This window comes from Salvia miltiorrhiza, unplaced genomic scaffold (genome assembly GCF_028751815.1).
Source record: "Salvia miltiorrhiza cultivar Shanhuang (shh) unplaced genomic scaffold, IMPLAD_Smil_shh fragScaff_scaffold_140_2, whole genome shotgun sequence".
Classification (NCBI taxonomy): Eukaryota; Viridiplantae; Streptophyta; class Magnoliopsida; order Lamiales; family Lamiaceae; genus Salvia; species Salvia miltiorrhiza.
The window spans coordinates 252,996-280,245 of NW_026651416.1; the positions used below are offsets into that span (position 1 = coordinate 252,996).

Sequence of the window (27,250 nt, forward strand, 5' to 3'; positions counted from 1 at the left end):
TTATCAGTTTCTCTCGTTATCTACTACTCACAACTGAGTAGAAAACGAGCTGACATGTCTGAAGGAATATTAAACTGAATTAATACTCGATTTACCCGAAGATCGTTTCTTGGATTATTATTAATTTATCATACAAAGATTAATCCCTAACATGCCCCTACAAATTTAAGTGCTGCACGTTGGAGTTCAGAAATACCTGAAGAATTCAGAAGAATTCGTCAAACTCGCAGCTGAACAGACCAGTCAGCTTCAAGCCTTCGTTTGAAGCCTCAAACGTCCTCAAATCATATATTAATCGCTATCATCCAAGATACAGAGTACTCAAGTTAATATATAACTCTCACCCATAGAAAATCAAAGTGATACACGAATCAACATATATATTTGAAACCTTATTAGCATTAAGATCTTAATAAGTCACCGAGATCTTGATCCTTCACATATGTCAGATAGAAGAATACATCTCACTGTGATCCTATCAATACGTTACAACATACCAGTATAGACAAGTAGTCAAGACAAACTCCTTCCATCTATACTGCAGCCTAAACCAACGAATCGTCCTAGAATCATCTCGGTTGTGATCAGTGTATATCTCTGAAGGTTATTCCAATTATATGGTCTTCTGTGATTTACAACACACCATGTAATATTAATCTACTTATATAGAGACAAAGGACATACATATGCAATCATGAACACAATCAGATAGGAGATTAAATAGTGAACTTAGGAAACATTGTATACAAGCATAAAACGTTCTTGCTTTCAGTATACAAATCCAACATATAACAATTGCTACACTTCAGAAATGGTTGGAATGTAGTGACCCGCTCTTTTATCAGTATTTTAATTACAGTATTGTGTGTTAAATTTTCTATCTGCCAGTAATTGAAGCGTTTTATATTTTCATCTATGTTTATGAATTTCGTATTTTGGAGACAGAGTCACTACACTAGCAAGCATGCAATTATTTATCTTCGCGTGTTTAAGACCGCGATAAGAATCTTTGAGTCGATGAATAATTATTATTCAAAGGTTGTAATACCCCGGATTTTCGATCCTAGGTTTCACATGATCCTATTGATATTATTAGGATATGATAGATCCCTGATTCCCGGTTAAAAAGAATAATTATCCTAGCGATGATTTAATGAGTCTTGATGCCTAGGTTTTCTCTTAAGAAAGTCGGTAAATAAGAAGATGATTATTTTATTTTTTTTTCCGTGTGTTGTTGTTTTCAATAAATAGGTATATTTATTTTCATTTCAAAGTATGAAAAGCAAAGTGCATATTTATTTCTAATACGAGTTTGTTTTAGTTCGGGTTTGAGCGATTACGGGCCGTATAGAGGGCCAAGGGTGGGCCGATTTTTAGAGAGGCTTGGGCCGATTTTAAGGCCCTATTTTAGAGCCCAAATGCAGCCCATTTCAGCCCCAAAGCCCACTTACACATCAGCCACCTTTCTAAATTCAAAAGGGGACAAGAACCATCATGACTTGGCATTGGAACTACCAAATTGCATGCCACAAGGTACCTTCCATTGGTGGCAGCCACCCCCACCCTATCCTACCCCAAATTTTCGTGCATAGCCTCCCCAAAAGCAAGAGTGGCTGCAAACTTCTCCCATTCCATTCATTTTCACTCCAAGAAAGTGCTAAGGCAAGAAAGTGCTCTCACTCTCTTCTCCCCTCTCCATTTTCGTCCCTCCACATCTCCCCCACTCCCAAGACTCTTCTCCCACCATTATCACACTCCATAGAAGCCCTTGAAGCCCCAAGAGGAGTATCAAAGCAAGGGAGAGCATGAGAAAACTAGGGCGTAAAGTTAGAGTGAAGGTTGTGCTTCGAGGGTGAGTTTTCTTTTGTCTTCTCAACTGAAAATACTTTAAGACCACGGATTTTTACACATATGTGTGCTATATTGTGTGAGGATATGTTTTATGGTCTTGGATGTTTATTTTGGTAGAGTTTATTGGGTGAAAAATCGTGCATGAGGTAAAGCTGCGAATCTGCCATAAGCACACTGCTCCGGCAGTATTTTGCAAGGCGATTTCAGCCGTCCAAACGGTGCCTAAAAATTCCCAAATTAATTTTGTATCATATTTTATATGTTTTCTACACTATGGTATATTTTCAGAATTTTTAGAGCTCTTATGATTTATTTATGAATTGTTAAACATCACTGCCCGTCTGGAATGCATTTCTGGTAAACAATCTTTGGGAGGCCATAAGTCACGTTTCAATCGGTACAACCCTTTGAAACATTAATATGATACTCTAGACTCCCTTATCTTTCGTTTGAAACTGACCTCACTATTTTTGGATGAGGGAAATGCCCGGTATAATTCTTTGAAGTCTAGTTCTTATTCTGTGTATCCTCCAGTAGGTTTTACAAACCTACGACTTTGAGGTGGCAAAGGCCAACCTAAATCTTTGATTCTCAAGCCCATTTTTATATTCAATGTCCATTGACATGTTGGGAACTTATTTGTTCATTTGTAGAATTTTTGGTAAAGCCTAAAGTGGTTTTTCTGAATTAAACTTTGAATCTACCGAACTTGAACTCTTTTTTGTGCACTGAACTTTGGATGTTAATATCTCCTAAACCATGAATCTTCTTGGGGTAAATTCAACTGGAGAGTGTCACACTCTCTCCCTAGTTTTCAGATTGACCCTTGGAGTTCCCAGTGGCCTTTTTTAATGGGAGATATGAATTTTTAAAGAAGGCCCATTGACTTGGTTCTAATCTGGAAATCTGAAGTTTCCAGATTTTTGCTTGTTAAGTACCCATCTTTGAGTGGGCATATCTTGCTCGTTTGAACTCTGTTTCATTCGATTCAAATTGGAGAATGATCCTTGAAATGTCTAGTTTCCAGAATGTCCTTTGGAGCCTCATTTATAGATCCGAGGCAGAATTGGTGTCTGTTGCAAAACAGCCCCTTAAGAGCTCAAGTTGTTGAATTATTTTCTAAGTTTGAAAGTTGGGTTTAAAGGATGTTTCATGAAATATTATGTATATGTGCATGACGAGTTTGGGATATGTTTTGTGCAAAGTTTTCATGAAAATGAGTGAGTTAACCTAGATAAGGCATCAAGATAAGCTAACGTATGTAAAATGCATAATCCCTAGTTCGATTTTGCGTTGTAAGTCCGGGAATAGGTTGACCTAGAGATCCCAAGTAGACAACGGTTTTTGTTATCCATGATATGTGCTAAGAGTTAAGAACTCGTCTTGTAGGAATTGGTTCACAGGACGGTACCACCGCTTAAGATCACCTCTCTTCCACACTGAGGATCAGGTGGGCATTACTTTCACTATATGTATATAGAGATCCCCTGCGTGGCGTAGGCCTCTTATACAGATAAATGCATGAGATGATTTAACTGTTAATTTCAGTTTTATATGTCTATCAAACGAGTTTAATGCTACCTTTGAACAAGTTATTTCGTTACAAAATCTTTGAATTAAAGTTATTTCAAGTATTGTCTTGCCATAAAATGTTTCAGTTTTAGTATGATATCTATCTGCTTTGGCTTTGCCAATGATGTAATCGAATTCGGGTCTTGAGCAGTTGATAGCTATCCTGCTTTGACTAGTGTACACCAATGACCGTGAGCCATCTAGCGGGTTGGCCGGTCAAGTGTTCGTGAGAGGTGGCCACCTCTCCGACACACAGTTCCAGATATGATAGAATACAAGAGAACTTAGTCTGATCAGACGAACTTTAAGAATCACAAACGAATTTAGTAAGCTTGGGCCTATTTCACACAAACTCCCTTGCTGTACTGTTTATGATGGCATGACAATTTACAGTTTAATGATGCATGTATTTTATATTTAGGCATACGTGCCCACTGAGTACTCTCGTACTCAGCCCTGCATATATTTCTAAATGTGCAGGTTGAGCAGTGGCTGATGGAGATGAAGTGAAGAGCGGAGCTTTTGTCATAGGTTAAATGAATGAACTCTTGGATACATGTCTCCATACATGTAAACAGATTATGTTATTCCGCTGCGTACTCTTAGGTTTTATGTTCTTTCAGTTAAGCCAGTTTTATCTGAACCTACAAGTCTGTTCAAGTCTTGTGACTAAACATCAGGTGTATTATAAATTTTCCCTTCTTTAAACAAATTTTAGTTCGATCCTCTATTATTTGTTCACCCCCTTTTTTTCGCCGTCGATAACTGTGTCCTTAGTTACGTTTTCCTGGCTTATTTATCCTTAATTAAGTCCGGTCGTGACAGAAACTCCCTTTCTATCGCCGTCGATAACTGTGTCCTTCGTCGCGGCTTCCCGGCTTAGATATCCTTAATTAAGTCGAGTAGGGTCCGTGACATGGAATGATGGAAATTAACTTTCATTTGATGGGTCTCTATTGATATCAATGCCGGGAAACTTTGCCTTCTTCATTCAATATTGTTTTTTGACTTTCGATCACAGTGAAGATCCTCTTAGATTAATAAAGATGATTAGAATTAAATTTCCATCGTCCCTCATCCCCTTACTAAAATAATTCAAAATAAAATTAACACATAAGCTTTGGGTGCGATGATGATGAAATTTATCTTTGTAACGTAGGGATGAGATTCTGTGGATCCTATTCAGCTCATAGTATATAAGTTCAAATTCGGATCACACAATTTGCCTATGTGATTCACTAGGAGTGTGACACGTGAGAGATGTCTTCCAAGAAAAAATACACAGAAAAGTAAAATAGAAATAGAATTTTCAGAAATAATATATATATATATATATATATATATACTCAAAATTCATTTTTTTCACACGGCCGTCCAAAGAATTATGTATATATTTTAACACAAATATGGATATATATATATATATATGTATATATATATATATATAAATACACATATGCATAGCGTTGGATAGAAATATGTGTTAGGTCCTGAGGGTCTCGAATAGGTGTATGGGGGGGAATACACCTATGGGCTATTTTTAAACAAATCCTCAATCAGAGGGATCTCAGTTAGAGATCAAAACGAAACTTTACATGCAAACAAAGACGCCTGTTTTACTGAAATCAGTTTTGACCAAACAGGATTGACGACTGATACTGAAAGCTCTTCAGTAAAGAGTTATCAGTTAAGTTGCTGGAACTTAACTGATGCAAATAAGGGCTTCAGTCGAGTTTGCTAAAACAGAGATGATAACACTCTTCCTGACTATCAGAAGATAGATCAGTCAAACTGATATCATACGCAGCGGAAATTAAACTTAGTTTCGTAATAGCCTCGGTGGAGCACGTTGTTGGTTATTAGGTTACTCTTTGCAGTTAATCAGTGTTCAGTTTATCAATAGAAATAACACAAGTAAGAATGTAAACTGAAAACTGTAAACAACACAGAGACTTTTACGTGGTTCGGAAAAACCCTTTCCTACATCCACGGTTGGTTGATCAGACCAACAATCCACTCCGCAAGTGCTTAACAGGTGCACTACAAACCGAACCGTGTGCTTGCCGGGTGCACACAACCGTATCACTGAAGAAAACCCTTCTTCAGTACCCACGCTTCACTCGCGTCAGATTTCTCATGCTTAGCACAACCCGCGCTAAGACTCTCAGAGACAGAAAACCCTTCTGACCTCCGAATCACTCAAAACACTCTTATGGGGGGGGGAGGTTTGAACGAGTGCCAACTATACTTACAAAGAACAAGTTCTTTGAAGCAAGTTTGACCTTTGGCTTCTGGGTAAACAGAGGTTTGCCTAAGGTCTAAGTGAATGTGTGTAATCAGCAGTGACTGATTTTGGCTTTGGAATTCTCTTCTTCGATTCAAGCTTTGGGGAGGTTAAGCATTAGGCTGAGTAGCAATTTTGGCAGAGCTTCAGCTTATGTCGTTGAATCGGTGAAGGTTGAAGTGATCCTCGAGCGCTATTTGTAGGAGAACTGTTGAATAGATCCGTTGGCGTAGATCGTCCTCAAGATTTCTTCCGTTGGAGAGCAATTCGAATTTGGGCTGAGGTTTCAATCTTCGAGGTTCCTTGTCTGGGTGGAAACGACTCTCTTTGATGGATAGGAGATGTGACGTCTCTGAAAAGTAACCACCAGATAGGAATGACCTCTGCAGAGATAAGATCCTGAGATCTCTGCATTTAATGCGGCTGTACTTTGTGAGTACGTGGCTTCCTCTGAACGTTGGAAGATCAATCCGAGGAGGAATATTCAACTGATACTTGACTTTAGTATCAGTCCATTGCGCGCATTAAGTAATCAGTCTTTGACTGATTCTTCAACTGATACTTCAGTTGGTATCTAAAGTCTTCAGTCTTCAGTCCTTCGTTCTTCAGTCTTCAGTCTTCGACACCGCAAGCTAAACTAGAAACGAACTCTAACACTTGAGTTCAAAAATGATTCTAGTATATTACAGTTAAGACCTATGAATTTTGGTATCATCAAAACAAGGGTTAGGATATTCCACAAGGTTCCCAACAATTTCCCCCTTTTTGATGATGCCAAAACCACACAGCAGTTCTAGAGAACAAAAAGACTGAACTCTCAGTACAAGTTCTAAAACTGGGGTGAAGACAGTTCCCCCTTAACAATAGAACCTAAAAACTTGTACTTAGAGTTAAGAACAAAACAGTTCTAAAACAGAACAAGGAGAAGACAGAAAAACATAATCAGAGCCTGGACAAAGAGTCATTGTCTTCAGGTTGAGATCAAAAGAAGTTCTTTTCATTAATGAAAGACTAATAAGTCATCAGTCGAGGTGTTTAGCCCTATTTTGTGATGAATTTGTGGGTGTTTACGTCTTATATTGACTTTTATTTTGGTCTCTTTCACTCAAGAGTTGATTGATTTGAGCTTTTGTGCTAATTTTGTTGTCTCAGGATTTTATGCTCAAATTGATTGATATGTGGACAAAAATAAAGTCAGAATTTAGTTGATTGGTCTGAAGAAGAATCGAAGTTCGTCTCGATACGAGTTCGTAGGCGAAAACGGATTCAAAATCCGACTTGAAACGAGGGAGAACGGGCCAAAACAAAACCGCTGCGCATTGCAGTGGACGGCGGCCGCCGTGCCCATTCTGCGAAGGGAGTCCACGGCGCCGCCGTCCGACGGCGGCCGCCGTCGCGGTACTGTCAGTTACGTTTTTGAGGGTTTAAAACCCATTTTTTGAGGGTTTTGACCCCCATTCTCGACCCATCCAGCCTCCAACTCCATTTTACTGTATTTTCCTAGTGTTTTGATAGGGAGAAACACATTAGAAACTCTCGAATTACGCTAGATCGTCGTTTCCTTTAATCAATTGTAAGTTCTATCTATTGATTTATCGAATTCTACAAGCTTTCTTGGTTGCTCTTGATTTATGCTTAATTGTGCTAAATTTTGGGGTTTATATAAGCTTTATTTTAAGAGAATCTTCTGGAAATTGGTGCGTTTTATGGCTTGTTTGATGCTTCGCAGGAGGATTAGGTTTTTAGATGGAAGAATATAATTTTGGAGATTTCGGGGCTAAAGAGGGTGTTTTTAGCATAACTCTGTAGCCAGACCAGAGAAGTCAGCCGAAGACCCGCGTCAGAGAAACCAATCTCCAGAGCAGCGAAATCACCAGCCAGAGCAGTGGAACGAATCGCCAGAGGAATCACCAGTCAGAGAAGTCGCTAGTCAGAGGAATCGAATCGCCAGAGGAATGACCAGTCAGAGAAGTCGCTAGTCAGAGGAATCGAATCGCCAGAGGAATCACCAGTCAGAGAAGTCGCTAGTCAGAGGAATCGAATCACCAGAGGAATCACCAGTCAGAGAAGTCGCTAGTCAGAGGAATCGAGAAGCCAGAGCAGAGGAATCACCTATTCCTCTGCCGAGAAGCGTTAGCATCAGAGAAGTAAAGTCCAGCGCTCAATAGTCAGAGAAGCCAGAGAAATCGCCGTTACTCTGGCGATAGCAGAGAATTCACCGTTCCTCTGTCAAACCATTTCTCTGGCGAGGTCAGGGAAATCATCCATTCCTCTAGCGAGAGCTGCGAAGTTGGCGAGAGTAGGAGTGTTTTCCAGAAGCGTGCATCCAGCTGGAAGTTGCCTTATTTTGCACGATTCTATTGCCTTTAGAATTCTTCTTTGCATGGCAACTTCCGTGGTGATCCTTAAGAATTTGAAGTCTATAAATAGGGCCATACTTTTCATTGTAATAATCAATCTTTTGCCCTAGTTTTAGACGCCACCTTGCGATTTGTTGGCATCAAAAGCTTAGGAATTTCATTGCTTTCTTAGTTCAAGGTTTTTAGTATTCTAAGTTAGATTTTAATTTCGTTTTTAGTTTAGTTCTTGGATTGGGATCGAGTGACACGATTATACGTTCAAGACAGTTACGGTATTTAGTATTTAAATTCACTTTACTTTCGTTTAATCATGTTTACATTTTTCGTTTATGCTTTCTTTTCAATTATGCAATTTAAATTATGCACTTTAGTTTCACGCCTAGATTAGAAGTCTCTAAATTTACAAGTCTTTAATTTCTTAAGTTAGGTTTAATTCGAGTTGTTTAAATTATTGCCTAGGTTAAGTTTAAGTTCAATTTACGTTTAAGTTTAAGTTACGTTTTTAAATCAAAACCTTTACTGCTTTCTTTTATTGCTTTTTCTTACGATACTACTAAAAGCCCTTAAAGACCTTCCTTGAGAGATGACACTGGGTTAACTTACCATCGCTAGGATGTCCTTGTTCTATTGCAAGTCAACTTAGAGGTGTTTCTAGTTGAGCCAAATTTTGGCGCCGTTGCCGGGGATGGTTTTAGGCGTTTTAGTTGTGTCGTTTTTACTTGCTTTATTTAATTTCTATTTTTAAGTTTCTTCCACTCGGTGCGTTTAATCCGTTTGTTCAGTGTTGTGCATGCAGGGACGCCGTAGTCTTAAAGGCAAATTGGTGTCTCCTTTGCATAGTACGAGCGAAGGGATTTTCAGGAAGAATAGCTGCAAGGGAGTGATCGGGAACGACAGAGCAGATGGTTCAAACTCCAGTTCTGACGGAGAAACACGTGATAAAACTGAAGATTTCTTCTCTGACTCTGAACCTGAAGTTCCAGAGCAGACTGTAGAAGAGGAAGAAGCCAGCTCTGCCAAGTCCTACTCTGATTCTGAACTACCCGAGCAGAGCGCAGGAGAGGAGGAACTAGATTCGCCAGCCAGCTCTGACTCGGAGCCTTCAGAGAAGTCAACAAGAGAGGACGCCAGCTCTGCCGATACAGAGCACACGACAACCACGGCAAAACACACTAAAGAGGAGGAGGCCAGCTCCGCCAATTTTTGCACCAAGCAGAATTTAAACAAGGAAAGAAGGAGATGGCCAAGAACACGGAATATATGGGAGACTTCACCAGGCCGGTAATTGGAGATACCAACACGTCGGCAATCGTGCTCCCCACTGCTGTGAGAAACTACAATCTCAAACCTAATGATTCGAATCTGCTGCCGGTGTTCCACGGGATGCCAAGCGAGGATGCGCTGCAATTCATCCGGGATTTTTGCACACAAGTGCAAACAATCCCTCTACTTACTCTTACGGAGGATCAACTCAAGCTCAAGTGCTTCCCCTACGCACTTAAAGACCGGGCGAGGACGTGGATGCTATCTCTGCCGCCCAACTCTATCACTACGTGGGGAGATGCTTGTGAAAAATTCATGCTGAAATACTACCCAAGTCACAAGACACAGGAGCTGAGAACGAAAATAATGGAGTTCACCCAAGGAGCGGACGAACCTTTGCATGAAGCTTGGGAAAGATATGAAGAACTCATCCGCCAATGACCTCAACATCAGTTCACTAATGTCATGTTGATGCAGTTCTTCTTCGATGGGTTAGTACAAACTGCCCAATTTATGGTGGATAGCACGGCAGGAGGAAACATAGCTCGGAAGACAGCTGCAGACCTGAAAGAAATTTTCAAGACCTTGGCCGAAAGCTCCCAACAGAAGTCCGTCCGTGGAAGAAGAGTTGAAGCCAGTGCTGTGACAAATCAGTTCGAGATGCAGCAACAATTGGCTTCGATCATGCGAGAAGTTCAACAGCTCAAGATGGAAAAGATGGAAAATTCTCCAGTTCAGAGCTCAGCGCCGCCGATGATAACTCAACCGAATCCAGCACTGCCAATGTCAACTCCACAGAACCCATCCATACATTATGTTGAGCCGTGTGGTATCTGTGGAGATTTCAGCCATGGAGCTAATGAGTGCCATAGAATGGGAGAGTTTACCCCGGAAGGACAAGCTGAGGTCTATGCAGCACAAGGATTCCAAACCTACAATCAAGTGCAAAACAGACCATATGGCCAGAGCATGAATCAAGGTCCACAAAATATCGTTGGAGGATGGAGGAGTCAGCCGAATGGAGGATGGGGAAATCAAAATTTTGGGGGGAAACAATTCCGTCGACCACCCCAGATGGGCTATCAACAACAACAGTATTTCCCACCACCGCAGGGGCCTTCTCAACCATACAGACCACAATACCAACAACAGCAATCCATTCCGCAACAGAATACGCCGTCGATTCCACCACAAAAATCCATGCTCGAAGAAACACTGCAAGCCTTTATGGAGATGAGCAAACAAAGTATAGAGTCTCAAGCTTCTACGATCAAAAGGCTCGAGACTACGGTTGGACAACTTTCCGGTGCCTTGAATCAAATCCAACAACAACAGCAACCCGAGAAGTTTCATGGTCAACCTGCTCAGACGCATCAAGCTCTTGCTGTAACTGTTCTTCGCAGTGGTAAGATGGTGGATAACAAAGTGGAGGTTCCTAATTTGACCAGTGCAGAGCAGCCAAGCTCTACCGTGACCAGAGCAGAGCTGCCGTGTTCTGTCCAGCCTAGACCAGAGTTGCCGAGCTTAGCGCTGACCAGCCCGACTGATGGAGAGACGGCAGACAAGCAAAAGGAATGAGAGAAGGAGAAGGAGGTCAAGCTCCACAAAGCTACTGCACCATATCGACCATCGATTCCTTTTCCGAACAGATTGAGAAACGAGAAGCAGGACCGTCAGTTTGAAGAATTCTACAACATGTTGGCCAAGGTAAATGTGAATTTGCCTCTTCTTGATGTGATCCGAAATGTGCCTGCATATGTGAAATTCTTCAAGGAATTGGCATCCAACAAAAGAAGGTTCGGTGACAATGAGAAGGTGTTGGTCTCCGAAGTTGCAAACGCAATCATGCAGCAATCTTTGCCACCAAAGCAACGCGATCCAGGTAGTTTTGTGATTAATATTGCTTTGGGAAATGGTAAGGAAGCCACGGGTATGTTGGATCTGGGGGCTTGGATTAACTTGATGCCTTACTCTATTTATCAACAATTAGAGTTAGGTAATTTAAAATCTACTCGCATGTGCCTCCAACTTGCTGATAGGTCCGTCGGGTATCCCCGTGGTATAGTAGAAGATATCCTAGTTAGAGTCGGGGGTCTGATAGTGCCCGTTGATTTTGTCGTACTGGAGATTGGGGATGTGCACGAGAATGGTAGAGATCATACTTTGCTATTAGGAAGGCCCTTTATGGCGACCACTAACACGTTGATTGATGTAAAAAATGGAACTATTAAAATGTCAGTCTTGGGGGAGTCGGTGTCTTTCTCAGTGCATGAAAATCGGGCTATGCCTTCGGTCAACCTTATGAATGAATGCTCATATATAGATGCTATTAATGGCTTGGTTGAGAAGGTATTTTTACAGGAGCAGGAATGCGAGGAAGTTTGCGCTGGATCAGCAGACATGGAAGAACTAGCGCGGGAAGCTGAAGAGTTCGGCGCTGCTCTGACGCGAGAGCTTCGCTGCTCTGACTTCAGCCCTGGCAGCGCTGACCTGCCCAGCAATCCTGCACTGCCCAAACCTGCATTGCCCAGCTTAGAGGAGGAACAGGTGGGGGCAAGGAAACCAGCACTCGAATTGAAGGAACTCCTAACCAATCTCAAGTATGTCTTTTTAGAAGACGGAAATGAGAAGCCAGTCATCATCTCGTCTACTCTGACTCTAGAGCAAGAAGAGGCGCTGCTCGAGGTGTTGAAGAGAAACAAAGCAGCGCTGGGATGGAGCATAGGTGACATACGTGGCATTAGTCCAGCCACATGCATGCACAGGATCAACCTAGAAGAAGGAGCTACACCCAAGCGAGATGCCCAGCGACGCTTGAACCCTATGATGATGGAGGTTGTGCGCAAGGAAATCCTTAAGCTTCTTGCCGAAGGGATTATCTATTCAGTTGCCGATAGTGAGTGGGTGAGCCCGGTGCATGTCGTGCCAAAGAAAGGAGGAATGACGGTTGTGCGCAATGACAAGATAGAGTTGGTACCGACGCGCCCTACCACGGGATGGCGGATGTGCGTCGACTACAGGAAACTCAATGCCGTCACCAAAAAGGATCACTTTCCTCTTCCTTTTGTTGATCAAATGTTAGACCGTTTAGCAGGACATGATTCTTATCGTTTTCTAGATGGTTTGTCAGGATACTACCAAATCGCAATCGCACCGGAAGATCAAGTCAAGACTGCATTCACCACGCCTTTTGGGACATTTGCATGGAAGAGGATGCCGTTCGGATTGTGCAATGCGCCCGGGACGTTTCAACGATGCATGATGTCCATATTCTCTGATATGATTGGTAAATGCGTGGAGGTTTTTATGGATGATTTTTTGGTTTTTGGGCAGTCTTTTCATGATTGTTTAACTAAGATTGATGTTGTGTTGAAAAGGTGTATTGAAAGTGGCCTAACTTTGAGTTGGAAAAAGAGTCATTTCATGGTTACTCGTGGGATTGTCTTGGGTCATGTGGTGTCTAAGCATGGACTAGAGGTCGACAGAGCTAAGGTGGAGGTAATCCAAAAGTTGCCACCCCCTATTGATGTCAAAGGGATTAGGAGTTTCTTAGGTCACGCCGGTTTTTATCGACGTTTCATTAAAGATTTCTCTAAAATTAGCCAACCTCTATGCAAATTGCTAGCTCAGGATGTTCCTTTTAATTTCGATGACTCTTGCATGCATGCCTTTGAAACATTGAAACTTAAGTTGAGCTCTGCCCCGGTTGTAATTGCGCCTGATTGGTCATTGCCCTTTGAGATTATGTGTGATGCGTCTAACTCTGCTGTAGGAGCGGTGCTAGGTCAGCGTGTGGAAAAGATGTTACGTGTGATTTACTATGCTAGTTTAACTCTGAATAGTGCACAAGTAAATTACACCACTACTGAAAAAGAGATGCTTGCTATGGTCTTTGCCTTAGATAAATTTCGAGCATACATCATTGGGTCTAAGGTCATTGTCCATAGTGACCATGCTGCACTTCGATACTTGATGACTAAACCTCAGGCTAAAGCTCGTCTCATCCGTTGGGTCTTGCTGTTGCAAGAGTTTGATGTAGAGATCAGGGATAGGAAAGGGAGCGAGAATCACGTAGCTGACCACCTTTCCCGATTGGATAAGAATCTGATAGAATCGAGTCTCAATTGCATCCCTGAATCTTTTCCTTTTGAGCATACATATGCATTAACCCTTGATAAGAGCAGCACTGCCGAGATCCACTCTGCCCATGCCAGAGCAGAGGAGTCGAATACCAGAGCAGAGGAGTCGGTACCAGAGCAGAGGAGCCGACATCTCCAGCGCAGATTCAAAGACAGCTCTACTCTGACCAGCTCTGCCGAACTCAGCGCTGTTCAGAGCAGCCCTGCGAGTGCCGAGCCCTGGTATGCAGATATTGTCAATTACTTAGTTTGTGGTATTCTACGGCCTGAGCTGACATCGCAGGAAAGAAAGAGATTTTTAGCTCAATGCAGACACTATTATTGGGAGATTCCTCACCTTTTCAAGCTTGGAAATGATGATGTCATTCGACGGTGTGTGCCGACAGAGGAGCAACAACAAGTGTTAAAAATGTGCCATGAGGATCATTGTGGTGGACACTTTGGGGGGCAGAAAACAGCACATAAAATTCTTAAATCTGGTTTGTTTTGGCCTTCCATTTTCAAAGATGCACACACCTTCACTCTTGCTTGCGATCGGTGTCAGAGAGTAGGAAATATTGGCCGCAGGAATGAGATGCCCCTCCAAAGCATTTTAATTGTCAAAATTTTCGACGTGTGGGGCATTGATTTCATGGGGCCATTTCCTACTTCGCATGGGTTTCAATATATTTTACTTGCTGTAGATTACGTGTCCAAATGGGTTGAGGCTATCCCCACGCGGACATGTGATGCTAATGTGGTGCTTAAGTTTGTGCAAGAGAACATTCTTTCTAGATTCGGATTTCCTAGAGCTATCATTAGCGATGGAGGCAAGCACTTCTGCAATAAGTTGTTTGCAAAGCTCATGAAGAAGAATGGGATCACGCACAAGGTTGCAACACCATATCATCCACAAACCTCTGGACAAGCCGAGACGAGCAATCGGCAAATCAAGGGGATTTTGGAGAAAATGGTGCAGCCCTCGCGCAAGGACTGGTCCGCAAAGTTGAATGACGCTCTCTGGGCATACCGAACTGCCTTCAAGGGCATGCTTGGGATGAGTCCATACCGTTTAGTATACGGCAAGGCTTGCCATCTGCCGGTGGAGATAGAGCACAAAGCTTATTGGGCGATCAAAGCTGCCAACTATGACTTGGACTCTGCCGTGAAGCAGCGCACACTGCAAATGGAGGAGTTAGATGAGCTACGCAATGAGGCATATGAGAATGCGAGGATCTTCAAGGACAAAGTGAAGCGACTCCATGACCGCCGTATCTGCCATAAGAAGCTTTGCCCCGGGATGAAGGTGCTCTTATTCAATTCTCGACTGAAGTTGTTCCCGGGTAAGCTGAAATCTCGATGGAGTGGTCCGTTTTTACTTAAGGAAGTGTTTGAGCATGGTGCCGTTGAGCTATTCAATGAAAACACGAAGGAGAGTTTCAGAGTGAATGGCCATCGAGTGAAACCATACTACGAGCACCAGAGTCAGACTATGGAAGTGGAGTCTCAAGCTCTGCACAACCCTTGCTGAAGTTCAGATCTGAAGTCGGGCTGGAGACTCTAACTCTAGCGCTTGGTGGGAGGCAACCCACCGTTGGTTTGTTTTTAGTTTTTTTTTTCTTTGTTTTTAGTTGGGTGTTTCGTGTCTTTCCTAAGTTTTGGTTGCTTTGCGGATACTATGATGCTTGGTGAGCATGTCTTATTTTCAGCGCTGAAATTCTCATACAGCCACCAGCGCTGCTGCCACCACCGCTGCACCTTTCCGCACTGCACTTCACCACCACTGCCCTTCTCCCCGCTGCAACACTCCGCTCTGCCACAGCCAGCGAATCCCCATCTCACCACCTCGCACGATGCTTCAGTGTCTCAATGCCGATAATCAGGGACGTATTCTCAACTCTTCTTATTTCTTTTTGTGCCCTGAGGACATGTCATGCTTTAAGTGTGGGGGGGTGTTTTGTTGTGCTTATATTTTCAATTGGGCGAGATTAGTCTTTCTATGCTTAGCTTTTGGTCTCGAATCTTGCTAATTTTTATGAATTTGTGGAAGAGTAGATGGTTTTCGATGCGAATTTCGGGTTTGTGAATGAATGGTGGTTATTCTTGTTTTACTCTTGATATATGTTTCTTGTTTGTGCAATGAATTATGAGTTTTGTTGCAACATGATTGTAAGTTAGTAAAACGTGATTTGTCCGATAGATGCTAGAAGGAGTGTTGTCATTGTGATTGCCTACGATCGTATCGTATCTGTGAAATGTCAAAAATGTTGGACGAATTGCCAACTTCAAAATTGCCAGCTCTGAAACTTTTGGCCTGTTCTGAAAAATGTGATAGCCCTGAGTCTCTGCTCCTCTAGTTCAACTATGAGCATGGGAAACCACGTGAAAAGACTTTGGATTACATCCAAATGGTTTTTATTTCATGAATTATGGCTCAACTGTCAAAAATCTTAAGCACACAAAGCGTGAAAAATGGTGATATTGATTATAAAGGCGATCACATTAGGGAATTCACTTCTAGCGGAGAATTGGGTCTGATCGAATTACTTGCGTTACTCTTTTGTTGCTTCTTAAACTTTGAATTACTTGCATGGTCGAGAAAATGTGTGTTGATTGTAAAATCTGGAATTGACTTGTGAATGTTTGGATTGGAAATTAGCATTGTTGAAATCAATCTCTTCCTATGATTCATATGGATTTTGCTTGAGGACAAGCAAAAGGCTAAGTGTGGGGGGGTTGATTTATGCTTAATTGTGCTAAATTTTGGGGATTATATAAGCTTTATTTTAAGAGAATCTTCTGGAAATTGGTGCGTTTTATGGCTTGTTTGATGCTTCGCAGGAGGATTAGGTTTTTAGATGGAAGAATATAATTTTGGAGATTTCGGGGCTAAAGAGGGTGTTTTTAGCATAACTCTGTAGCCAGACCAGAGAAGTCAGCCGAAGACCCGCGTCAGAGAAACCAATCTCCAGAGCAGCGAAATCACCAGCCAGAGCAGTGGAACGAATCGCCAGAGGAATCACCAGTCAAAGAAGTCGCTAGTCAGAGGAATCGAATCGCCAGAGGAATCACCAGTCAGAGAAGTCGCTAGTCAGAGGAATCGAATCGCCAGAGGAATCACCAGTCAGAGAAGTCGCTAGTCAGAGGAATCGAGAAGCCAGAGCAGAGGAATCACCTATTCCTCTGCCGAGAAGCGTCAGCATCAGAGAAGTAAAGTCCAGCGCTCAATAGTCAGAGAAGCCAGAGAAATCGCCGTTACTCTGGCGATAGCAGAGAATTCACCGTTCCTCTGTCAAACCATTTCTCTGGCGAGGTTAGGGAAATCATCCATTCCTCTAGCGAGAGCTGCGAAGTTGGCGAGAGTAGGAGTGTTTTCCAGAAGCGTGCATCCAGCTGGAAGTTGCCTTATTTTGCACGATTCTATTGCCTTTAGAATTCTTCTTTGCATGGCAACTTCCGTGGTGATCCTTAAGAATTTGAAGTCTATAAATAGGGCCATACTTTTCATTGTAATAATCAATCTTTTGCCCTAGTTTTAGACGCCACCTTGCGATTTGTTGGCATCAAAAGCTTAGGAATTTCATTGCTTTCTTAGTTCAAGGTTTTTAGTATTCTAAGTTAGATTTTAATTTCGTTTTTAGTTTAGTTCTTGGATTGTGATCGAGTGACACGATTATACGTTCAAGACAGTTACGGTATTTAGTATTTAAATTCACTTTACTTTCGTTTAATCATGTTTACATTTTTCGTTTATGCTTTCTTTTCAATTATGCAATTTAAATTATGCACTTTAGTTTCACGCCTAGATTAGAAGTCTCTAAATTTACAAGTCTTTAATTTCTTAAGTTAGGTTTAATTCGAGTTGTTTAAATTATTGCCTAGGTTAAGTTTAAGTTCAATTTACGTTTAATTTTAAGTTACGTTTTTAAATCAGAACCTTTACTGCTTTCTTTTATTGCTTTTTCTTACGATAATACTAAAAGCCCTTAAAGACCTTCCTTGAGAGATGACACTGGGTCAACTTACCATCGCTAGGATGTCCTTGTTCTATTGCAAGTCAACTTAGAGGTGTTTCTAGTTGAGTCAGCTCTTTTCCTAGATAATTGAATACGTTTTGATAATGATATTTAGCATTGATTTATGCTTTGTTAATCTTATTGCCTAGTTAGTATAGTTAGATTGTTGGTTGATTTGTTAGAGTAATTCTCAGTTGAATTGATGTCGCTTTTCATTTACATGTTCCTTAGGAAAATCATGCTTAGTATTAATTTGATTAGATGTTTGTTCTTTTATCTCCCCTAGATAATCGTTGTCTATGGTTGTTGATTTAATTATTGCTTCTAGATTGCTAGTTTAGAACCCTAGCTTTATTTGCCTTCTTGCTTTCTTTACATGCTTCCTATCTTTCGCCTAGGTAAATTTATATGCTTTATTTTAATTACGAATTAGTTAACCGGAGAGAGAGTGTCAGATACAACCTTCTGATTAGATTGTTTAGGTTTATTTCCTGTTTTCTATGCGTAGCATGATCAGAGCCCTGTTTAGCCTTCCTTGAGAGACGACTTGGGTTAGCTTATTACACTAGGACGACCTCGTACAATTGCGAGTCAATCCCTTAGGTGTTTTGGGTTGAGTCAAATTTTGGCGCCGTTGCCGGGGAAGGCTTTAGGCGTTTGGTTGTGCTACTTTGTTTTCTGTGTTTATTTTATTTTTATTTTTGCTCGGTTATTTTCTTTCTCCCACTGGTGCGTTTGATCTGTTTTGTTGAGTGTTGTGTTGCTAGGGAGTTAAAGTCTTAACAGGAATTTGGCATTCTACTTGACAACACTCACCGTACACTCGAGGTGCTTGAAGCCTAGGAGAGGGTACCGAGTCTCTTTTGTCTAGCGTTGGAGTTGAGAAGATGGCAGGAAGAAATTTGCAGTACATGGGGGATTTTACCCGGCCTGTCATAGAGGCCACGAACTCAGCTATTGTGCTCCCTACTGCAGTCAGGAATTACAACCTGAAGCCCAATGATTCAAGTTTGCTCCCCCTCTTCTATGGGCTGCCAAATGAAGATGCCCTGCAGTTTTGTAACACCCCGTACTTTTCCTCATGTTGTGAGATAGTGTCTTAACACTAATAAGAGTACCGAGATGTCGAAATACGAGACTATTTTTTTTTTTATGAGTAGATAAGACGGATTGTCTTTTAAATAGAGATACGAGTGAATAAACCGATGATGGAATTAGAGTGATGAGATTTGAGAAATGAGTTGAGATAGAGATGCTGATTGATATCGAGTTGAGATTTTATTTTATTTCCAACTACCGGGAATAGAGTTACCAGATACTGAATTGTTAGAGATTGACTGTCCTATTAAGAAAAATAGGAATACTGAGTTGGAAATAGAGTCGAGGAAGAAAGAGTGAGAAACCTTGATATATAGAGTCGGTCAGAGAGACGTCTAGCTTATTTGAGCCTGCCGACTATTGTGATGTGATGTTATGTGAATTTACGTGACTGAGTGATTATGTGATTTTGTGATGTGTGTCACTGTGACCGAGTTATTATGATTTTTATTGAGACCTTAGCATTTGGAATTTTGTTTAAGTTTCCAAAGCAAGTATGGTTTATTTTTATCGAGAAATCGAATGATGCCGGTTTATGAAAATTTTTCCGAGCATAATATTTTTTTTAAAAAAATTATTTTTCTTCCTACGAAGAGGAATATTATATATATGTGAGTGCACTAATATGAGTGCTATAATTATTATTTTGGTCACATGAATATTTATGATGTGGTATTTTATTAATGAGTGACATTACCATAGTTTTGTGATTTTATTTGATCACCTTTCACACACTTTATTTAATCACCCATACCATATGTTATATGCCTAAATTTTGCTAAGTATGGATTTGAGAGAGTAGAGAATTGAGAGTATGAGATGGAGAGTGTAGAGATTAGAGAGAGATTAGAGTGAGAGATAGATCATCCATTAATTACTAAATATTCCCTAAGATTTACAAATCTCTTTAAAGATACACAAGATCATCCAAATCAAATACAATCTTGCAAAAGTTTCCTCTCTCTTCTCCACCCCATTTTCGGTCATCTCTCTCTCCCCTTCATCTCTCTACTTTCCTCCATTGTTAGCCATTGATGAAACCTCCGAAGCTCTACCAAGTATGCCAAACACATAAATCACTACTTAAATCCTCCATAAACACATCCTATTAACTTAAATCCAAGAGAATCCTTGAAGATTGGTTTCAAGAATAGTGAGAGAAAATTTGGATAATTGGTGAAAACTTGGGTAAGTGATCTCCATTTTCATAGATATAATTTGTATGAGTGTGTATATGAGTTTATTTGAAGGATTGGAGCAAGAAATCACCCCCTCCCTTTTTCCTTCAAATTTTCGAAAAAATGGGTATCTTACCCTTCAAAAATTTTTCTTCTTCTTTCCTTGAATTGAGGTGAGAAAAATGAACTATGTGATGTTTGGTGATGATTGAGGTGTGTTTTGAAAAACTATGTTTTGAGATGTAAAGATTCGATGAGTTTAGTTTACCCCAAATTTGGGAATTTTTGGGTTGATGATCAAGGTGATGAATTGATGATGAAAATGAGTTTATGAGGTGTATATGATGATGATTGATGGAGTAATTTGAGTATATGATGTCAATTGGAGTTTTGATGTGAGTTAGTTTACTAGAATTAGGGATATGTGTATATATGCCCTTATTTGTGAATTGATGGTTTTGATGTGAGATTAAATGACAAAATTGATAGATATATGATGAGATTAAAGATCCATGTGAGTTTATAAAATTTCAAAGGGTTTAGTTTAATAAAAATTAGGACTTTCTTGTCTATGTGTTTAATAAGTGTTTTGGCTTAAGATATGTGTAATTGAGCATGATAGTAGTGTTTTAATATGTTTGATTAAGTCTAATGTAAGCTAAGTAAAATTTGGACTTAGTTTAGTTTGAAAGAGTTTTTGAGTTCTCATATGATGTGGGGTTAACGAATGATAAAATGAGGTCAAATTGATTTATGATCATTTTGTGAAGTTGTCATGCTTTTGTTGAGAATTTTATGATGATATATGAGTTTTTCACTAGAGTTAGTTTACATGATAAAAAGGGAAATATATGTGTAAAATGAGTTACATGATGTATGAGGTCAATAATGAATGATTGAGAAATTTTGAGCATGAGATTGAAAAGAGAATTTGTTTGATACGTTGAAGAAACGTTTTCCTTGAGATTTGAGTGGATGATGAAAGAAAAGAGTCAAGATTGAGTATTATGAGTATTTTGATGTATTTGAATGTTTTTAAGTGCTTTAAGTGCTTAAAATGAGTTTTGATGTGGTTGCTTTGTATAAATGTTAATTTGAGCATTTAAGAGTTGGGAATGAATTTTTGGTGATTTTTCGTAGGCTACTGACCTACTGTGATCGACGGGTTGTCGATGTCTAATGGCTTTGAAAATTTTACAGCATGTCCCTACATGAGTCTTGAGCATACCGGTAAAATTTCAAGTCATTTGGACTTGATTTACTATTTTTATAAAATGCAAAACCAAATCTGCACTTTTCTGCCGGGAATTTCAGAGAACAGGGGACAAAGTCATTCATTTCAGTGACTTCCTGTGTGAATTAGATTTCCAAATTTTTATGGTATCAACCTTACTGTATGGGCTAGATATCCACCAAATTTGAGCGCAGTTTGACAACGTTTACTATTTTTGAAAAATCAAACTTTTCGATTGCTCAAAACTGCCGAATATGGTAGACTGTAGTAAAACAGTCATATCTCCCAAACCACTTGGAGTTTCTGACTCTACTTTTTTTTAAATGAAACTAGACTCAAATACCTTTCGTTTGGTATGAGTCTGGAGTCCAGGGGATGTCGGAGTCAGAACGTGTTAAAGTTTGAAGTCGAGTCTGTGTAAAAACAGAACATGTCTTGATGACGTTTGATGGTATTTTCTTATGTGCCTTATGTGATTGTGTTGCCTAAGTGTTTGAATGATATTAGACGAGCCATATATGAGTGATAAATCGAGACTTAGAACCATGATTTTCTTGAAACCTATCCTTAGACTTAAGGATTTGAAATGAGTGAAGAGTTTATGTAGAGTTGGTTAAGAAGATAGAATATAATATAGAGCATGAGTTGAGGCATGAGTTTTTGTCGTTGAGTTTCTAATCGGGATTCATTTTATGACATGAACCTTCGATGATGACGATGATCCCTGAAGACACGAGCAGAGCAAGGAAGTAAGTAACTCCACTTTGACGGGAGTTTTTGAGTAAGGTCTTCAGGTGGGCAATATTTTGAGTATAAATATATTATCCGAGTTTTCCAAAATGATTTGATGATATAATGATGTTATGAGCTTATCAAATGTTTTGAGATAAATGATGTTTGAGAACTGTTTGACTTGCCAATTTTTTGATGTTGAGCTTGTGTGTTACCCTCTACTGATGAGACGAATTCGGTCCTGCCACAAGCGGGATTTTGTGCACAGAGGTGACTGTGAGCCGTCTTCGGGTCGGCCGGTCACGGTACTTGAGAGGGAGGCCTACTTCTCAGTACCTTTGATGATGAGTAGTGGATGTGGTACATACATGATGAATGTTTAAACTGCGCAGTTACTTATTTATGATGTTGATTATGAAAACTGCATGCACAGATTCATTGATACTAACTTATTTCTGTGTATTGCTGAGATGTGGCAAGCTTCAAACTTATAGCTCTAAGAGCACCTTTCTTGTTTTTCGGCGTTTGCCCACTGAGTATTATATACTCACGCCCTGCATGTATTTCTAAATGTGCAGGCTAAGCGAGGAGTGAGATTGGTCTGGTGCTGGTGGGGGATCGTTGGATGACGTATTTACTTTATCGTATTTCCTTTTTATCGATAAAGTCTTGATGTGAAGTTACTTTGAATATGAATCAAGTAATATACTCACGGTTATGTGTCTCCATACATGTAACTGGTTCGCCTTTTGCTGCGATACTCTGCATATTATGTTTCCTTATGAAAAATAAGCTATACCTGTTTTATTTTTATTCGTGAAATTCCTGATAATTAAAAAGTTACAACGACGTTGACGATTTTACCCTTGGGTTCAATTGATAATATTTTCCTTAGCATGCTTTGATGTGAGCTTCCGCTTGATGTTCGACCTATTCTTCTTATCTTTTATTCTTTAAAAATAGTCGTATCGACACTCGTACCCCACTATCACTAGTGTCGGGATTTCGGGCTGCGACAGGGTGGTATCAGAGCAGGTCATCTGCTCTGAGTCTATTGCTTGACTGAGTTGAACCTTTGATTACTGGTATCTTTTTAACTTGAGTACTAGTCTAATTTGAATTCTTAGGCTAGTTTGAGAGAGTCAGTTTGAAACGAAACCCCAGCACCCCATCTCCTCCGGCTTAACGAGGTAAGAGGTTGATGTTGTTACTTATTGCTTTTCTGTTAAAAGCTGAGTTTGGGTTACTAATGAGTTATGAATTGTTTTGATGACGGAATTATTTGAGATGATGGAATCTGATATGAGGCAGTTGATGTGGAATATGAGGAGGAATGTTGAGGCTAATATAGCCGATGCCCCACCGTACCAAACGAGGACGAGTATGTTGTTGATTGAGATGTACCAAGTAAGTTTCGTCATCCATTTTCTAATGGATATGATGTTTTATATTACAGGATGCCGAGTCATATCGAGACAGCGATGCAGCGATGGTTCAGGGAGTATATCCCGGACGAGGATGACACCTTGGGTGAACTTCTGGCACACTATCACCGACGATGGAGGAGGGCTATTCCCTATGGGATCGATGGCGCGGAGGCCATTACGCTTTTGATTCCACTACTGCCACCTTTGTGGCGAGACTGGGCGACATCTTTAGTGCCCCAGTACGTAGATACTACCTGGTTGGAGGGCATCAGGTACGGAGACCTTAGTGGCTTCATCGCGACGCTGAGCCACCGTTATTTTGCTCATGGCGATCCGCCTTCACCACCGTATGGAGAGCTTGAGGGACCAGCCCAGGGAAGGGAGCTAGTTGTTGTGCCTCCACCTCTCGAGGAGCCGATTCTGATGGCACCTCTACCCCCAGCTGATCCGATTTCAGTTTCTCTCGAGTCCGATGATCCAGAGCCGATGGTTTTCGAGCCGTACTCACCTGGGATTGAGCGTGATCCGTATGCGTTTGTATCACTTATTCCTTCTCCCAGTGCTGATTTCCCGCCTTGGGATTTGACACCGGCGACGACACCGTTGCCATTGCCACCTGTTGAGTCGACACAGCCGATTGATTCTACTGAGTCTGAGACGCAGCATGTTCCTTCCGATCCATATCCGAGGGTTGCCCCGCTGCCTGAGCTTGGCACTTTGGCCTTTCAGACGTACATGCACCCGATTCTATATTCACCGTACCGAGACGCTCAGGAGGGAGGATCTCGGCCGGCACGCTCCGATAGTGATGAGGAGGACCCCGAGGAGGAGACTCCAGAGATGACGGTCGGCTATGGTTGGACCCAGCCACTACAGCGACAGACTACTGCCGATGGAGTTGATACGTGGATACCTATTCCTGAGACACCTGTCTATACTCCGATAGTCGATGAGTCAGATTATGACAGCCCGTATTGATTGAGGCGACGAGCTGGATCTCGAGAGATGATGCCTAGTGATTACGTATGTCTTGTAGACGCGTATATATGTATAGGTGCATAGTTGTTATATATATATAGGTAGAGAAGCATAGTATAGTGTGTATGTGTGTATAGCCTAGATCTATATATGCTTAGTATGTATGATGCTTGTATAGCCAGAGCATCATTTTGGAGTTAGGACTTTTGTGCATAAGACTTCACTTTTGTAAAAGACCTCGATAGAGAGGCAATTTTCCATATATATATATATACAAGAGATGTTTATGATTAGTGAGTTTCACTATCTTTAGCAGAGCTTTGAGAATGATGATGATGCTGATGCATGATGAAAAATGAGAAATAGAGATTGATGAGAATTTCGAACGATGATAGACGAGAAATAGACTGGATGAGAGTTTTGAGAACTTTGAGATCACAAATGAGATATAGAAGTGAAATGAGAAACGAGGATTTGTATTTTGTAAAGACAAACGGTTAGTTTAGAGATCGATAGTTATATAACTCTTTTTCCTTTTGTAGTATACCTCCGAGAAGAAGAGAGAACCAAACATAAACCGAGAGAAGATGAAGAAGATGAAGAAAAGGAACAGAGAAATCAACCGTTGAGATAATACGACGAGAGTTAGAGTTTTCATCGCGATTTAGGGACATGACCCTAATAGGACGAACGTGTTATGGAGACTTCATGGGATGCATAGATACTATTGACCAATAGTACTTTGAAATAGAGGTACTTTCACCGGGACCGCGCGTTTCATCGCTAGAGTAGTCATGAGAGTAGACTTATTGAGTCCCTATCCCGCTTGGTCGTATTTAAATTTTTCTGCATCCATTTGAACTCCAACAGGAGATGAACTATTTCCTATTGAGAAAATTTTTCCAGATCCACTGTGTTTGAGCCGAGCCGTTTGTGTTGGAAATCCTTGCCCCTTGCTTAACAGTGGACAATTTATTCATTTTCCACTTAGTGGATTGTTTCTACCTCCAGTATTGATTTATTTCTACCATATCATATCTCAGTTTTGTTCTAGATTTTGTTCTAGCTTTTGATCTTGCCTTAATTGTAACTTCTTCATTATCCTTGAAATAGCACTGGCTATTATGGAATCATTCCATTACTTGAGCTCGTCTTGTTCAAAATCAAGCATTTTTATTCATCACATCCTATTACCCTACCACATCCGAAAAGAATTAGGAATGTCTAGGTAACTAGGATGGTATAACAAGAAGAGTGTTTGGAAGAAACACGATATATGGGAGCAGCCATAGAATATAATTATTACGGGACGAGCACAACTTTTCGATTATGGATTTTCTTATATTAGCCAAGTATGCAACAAGCTAACAAATTCGAGGACGAGAAGAAGTGATGCTAAGCCAGAATAGGCAATAGCAGGTTCAAGAGGATCGAGATGACTGGTTAGAGCAGATAATGTTTTCCACGATAGTAGACTGAGATGACGACTAATATAGATGTAGCATCGTCGTAGTATTAGAGGGATGTTTATTATCGTTACGCCCCGCAATTAGTAAGAGTTCTCGAAAGAGAAAATTTTCTTATATGTCTATATGACGATGACCAGAGAGTCTCTATGCTTGAGTAGAGTTTTGAGCTGATGTTGCATTGATAGACATGAAATATGTCTTTGACAATGAGTTATGAGAATTGAGAAAATAGTATGATGTTGAGTAAGAATCTTATGATTCGTGAGTTATGAGAATTAGTTCTAAGGTTGATATATGTTCCCTTAGATTTTTACCGAGAAAGAGAAAACCGATCGAAGAAGAATAGAGTTGACTGATATGAGATAAGGCAATAAAACCGTAGCTGAATACGAACGTCAGTTTCGCGACTTAGGTTCGGTATGCCACATTATCGAGAAGAGATATTGAACGATGTAAAGTTTGTTTCGATCAGGCTTTGAGACAAGAGGTACGAGACGATGTAACGAGTCAGAATGCGGTTATGTGTACTGAAGCATTAAATAGAGCATTTGATATAAGACTGGCAATGCAGCCAGAGAACGTGATTTGAGCTTCAGCACCCAAACGAGTTAGAGCACTCAGATGTGCAATCCATCCTTTCCTGGATGCGGGCAAGAAGAAAAGAGAAAATGGGACGACCGAAGTCAATACCCCAAGAAGCCGTGGCAGAGTCATGATGCGCCACCACAATATTCAGAACCGAGACGAACGGCTTTAATTGGCCCAGCTGCCCCAGCAGCAGTTTTTCAAGGACCGCGAGGGTTATCGCTTTGTCGAAGAGCAATAAATTACGTCTGAGAGAATGCAAGATGAGAAAGAAAAGCAATTATACCTGCGGAAGGATCGGGCACTACTCGAACAGTGTCCGAATCGTCAGCAAAGTGGAAGCGAAGACGACCGATTCAGTTTTCGACCGCAACTCAAAAGCAATGGAGGGAATCTACCGCTATTTCCACCACAGCGACAACAGCCAGCCTATCGACCGCGTCAATCAGGAAGGCAAACTACCAACCCCGCAGGGCGAATCGACTGCATCGTCGTGGGCGTATCAACCGCACGCCAGAAACTGTTCGCGCTTGAGTAGGAAGCACCGGACAAGAATAGAGGAAATTCGTTAGATATAGGCGAGTTGAAAGATTGTGCCCATAGTATGTTTGTTCGACACTGAACATAGAGCTTGCTCCACAACCTCTAAAGAATAGCCATACCCATAGACAGAATTACTACGGTTTCATCCGTATGCCCTAACTTAGAATTTAAGTTAGAATCGATTAAGCTCGAGATTAGAAATCTGAGACTGATGCATATGTGGTACTTGGATATAAATGTGAGGAATGGACTGGTTAGAAGAAAATCGTGCAAAGAAACAATGCACGGAGAGACGAATATATTTTCAGCCATTTGGCCGAGAACCAATTTCCTTCATTGGTATTGAGAGAAAATGGAAGAAGACGCGATTATCTCGGCACTGCAAGCAAGAAATCTCTTGCGAAGAAAAGATACAACCGCGTATGTTGTATATTTTGAACCAGAGAGATGAATTCGAGGCAAACGTTGACGACGTACCAGATGTGCGAGAGTATAAAAACGTTTTCCCTAACTTTACCGGGTTACCCCAGATCGACAGCTTG

At 40.9% G+C, this 27,250-nt stretch overlaps 1 protein-coding gene and 2 long non-coding RNA genes across 3 annotated transcripts; all 3 read left to right on the forward strand.

Moving 5' to 3' along the window:
- Nucleotides 1–1,474: 1,474 nt before the first annotated feature.
- On the forward strand, nt 1,475–4,154 carry LOC131002484 (uncharacterized). The gene is made up of 3 exons (XR_009094315.1): nt 1,475–1,852; nt 3,241–3,301; nt 3,904–4,154. It is a non-coding gene; the product is annotated as an uncharacterized LOC131002484 (long non-coding RNA).
- A 6,250-nt stretch (nt 4,155–10,404) lies between these two features.
- LOC131002478 (RNA polymerase II degradation factor 1-like) lies at nt 10,405–10,908 on the forward strand. The gene has a single exon (XM_057928965.1). It carries the CDS (start codon nt 10,405–10,407, stop codon nt 10,906–10,908), a length of 504 nt encoding a protein of 167 aa, XP_057784948.1.
- Nucleotides 10,909–19,538: 8,630 nt separating this feature from the next.
- LOC131002483 (uncharacterized) lies at nt 19,539–22,511 on the forward strand. Its single transcript, XR_009094314.1, has 3 exons — nt 19,539–19,750; nt 21,705–21,768; nt 22,285–22,511. It is a non-coding gene; the product is annotated as an uncharacterized LOC131002483 (long non-coding RNA).
- The last annotated feature ends 4,739 nt before the right edge of the window (nt 22,512–27,250 follow it).

Excerpts from the sequence above, each read along its gene's own strand:
- LOC131002478 (XM_057928965.1), top strand. The coding sequence starts at position 10,405 with ATGGGCTATCAACAACAACAGTATTTCCCACCACCGCAGGGGCCTTCT.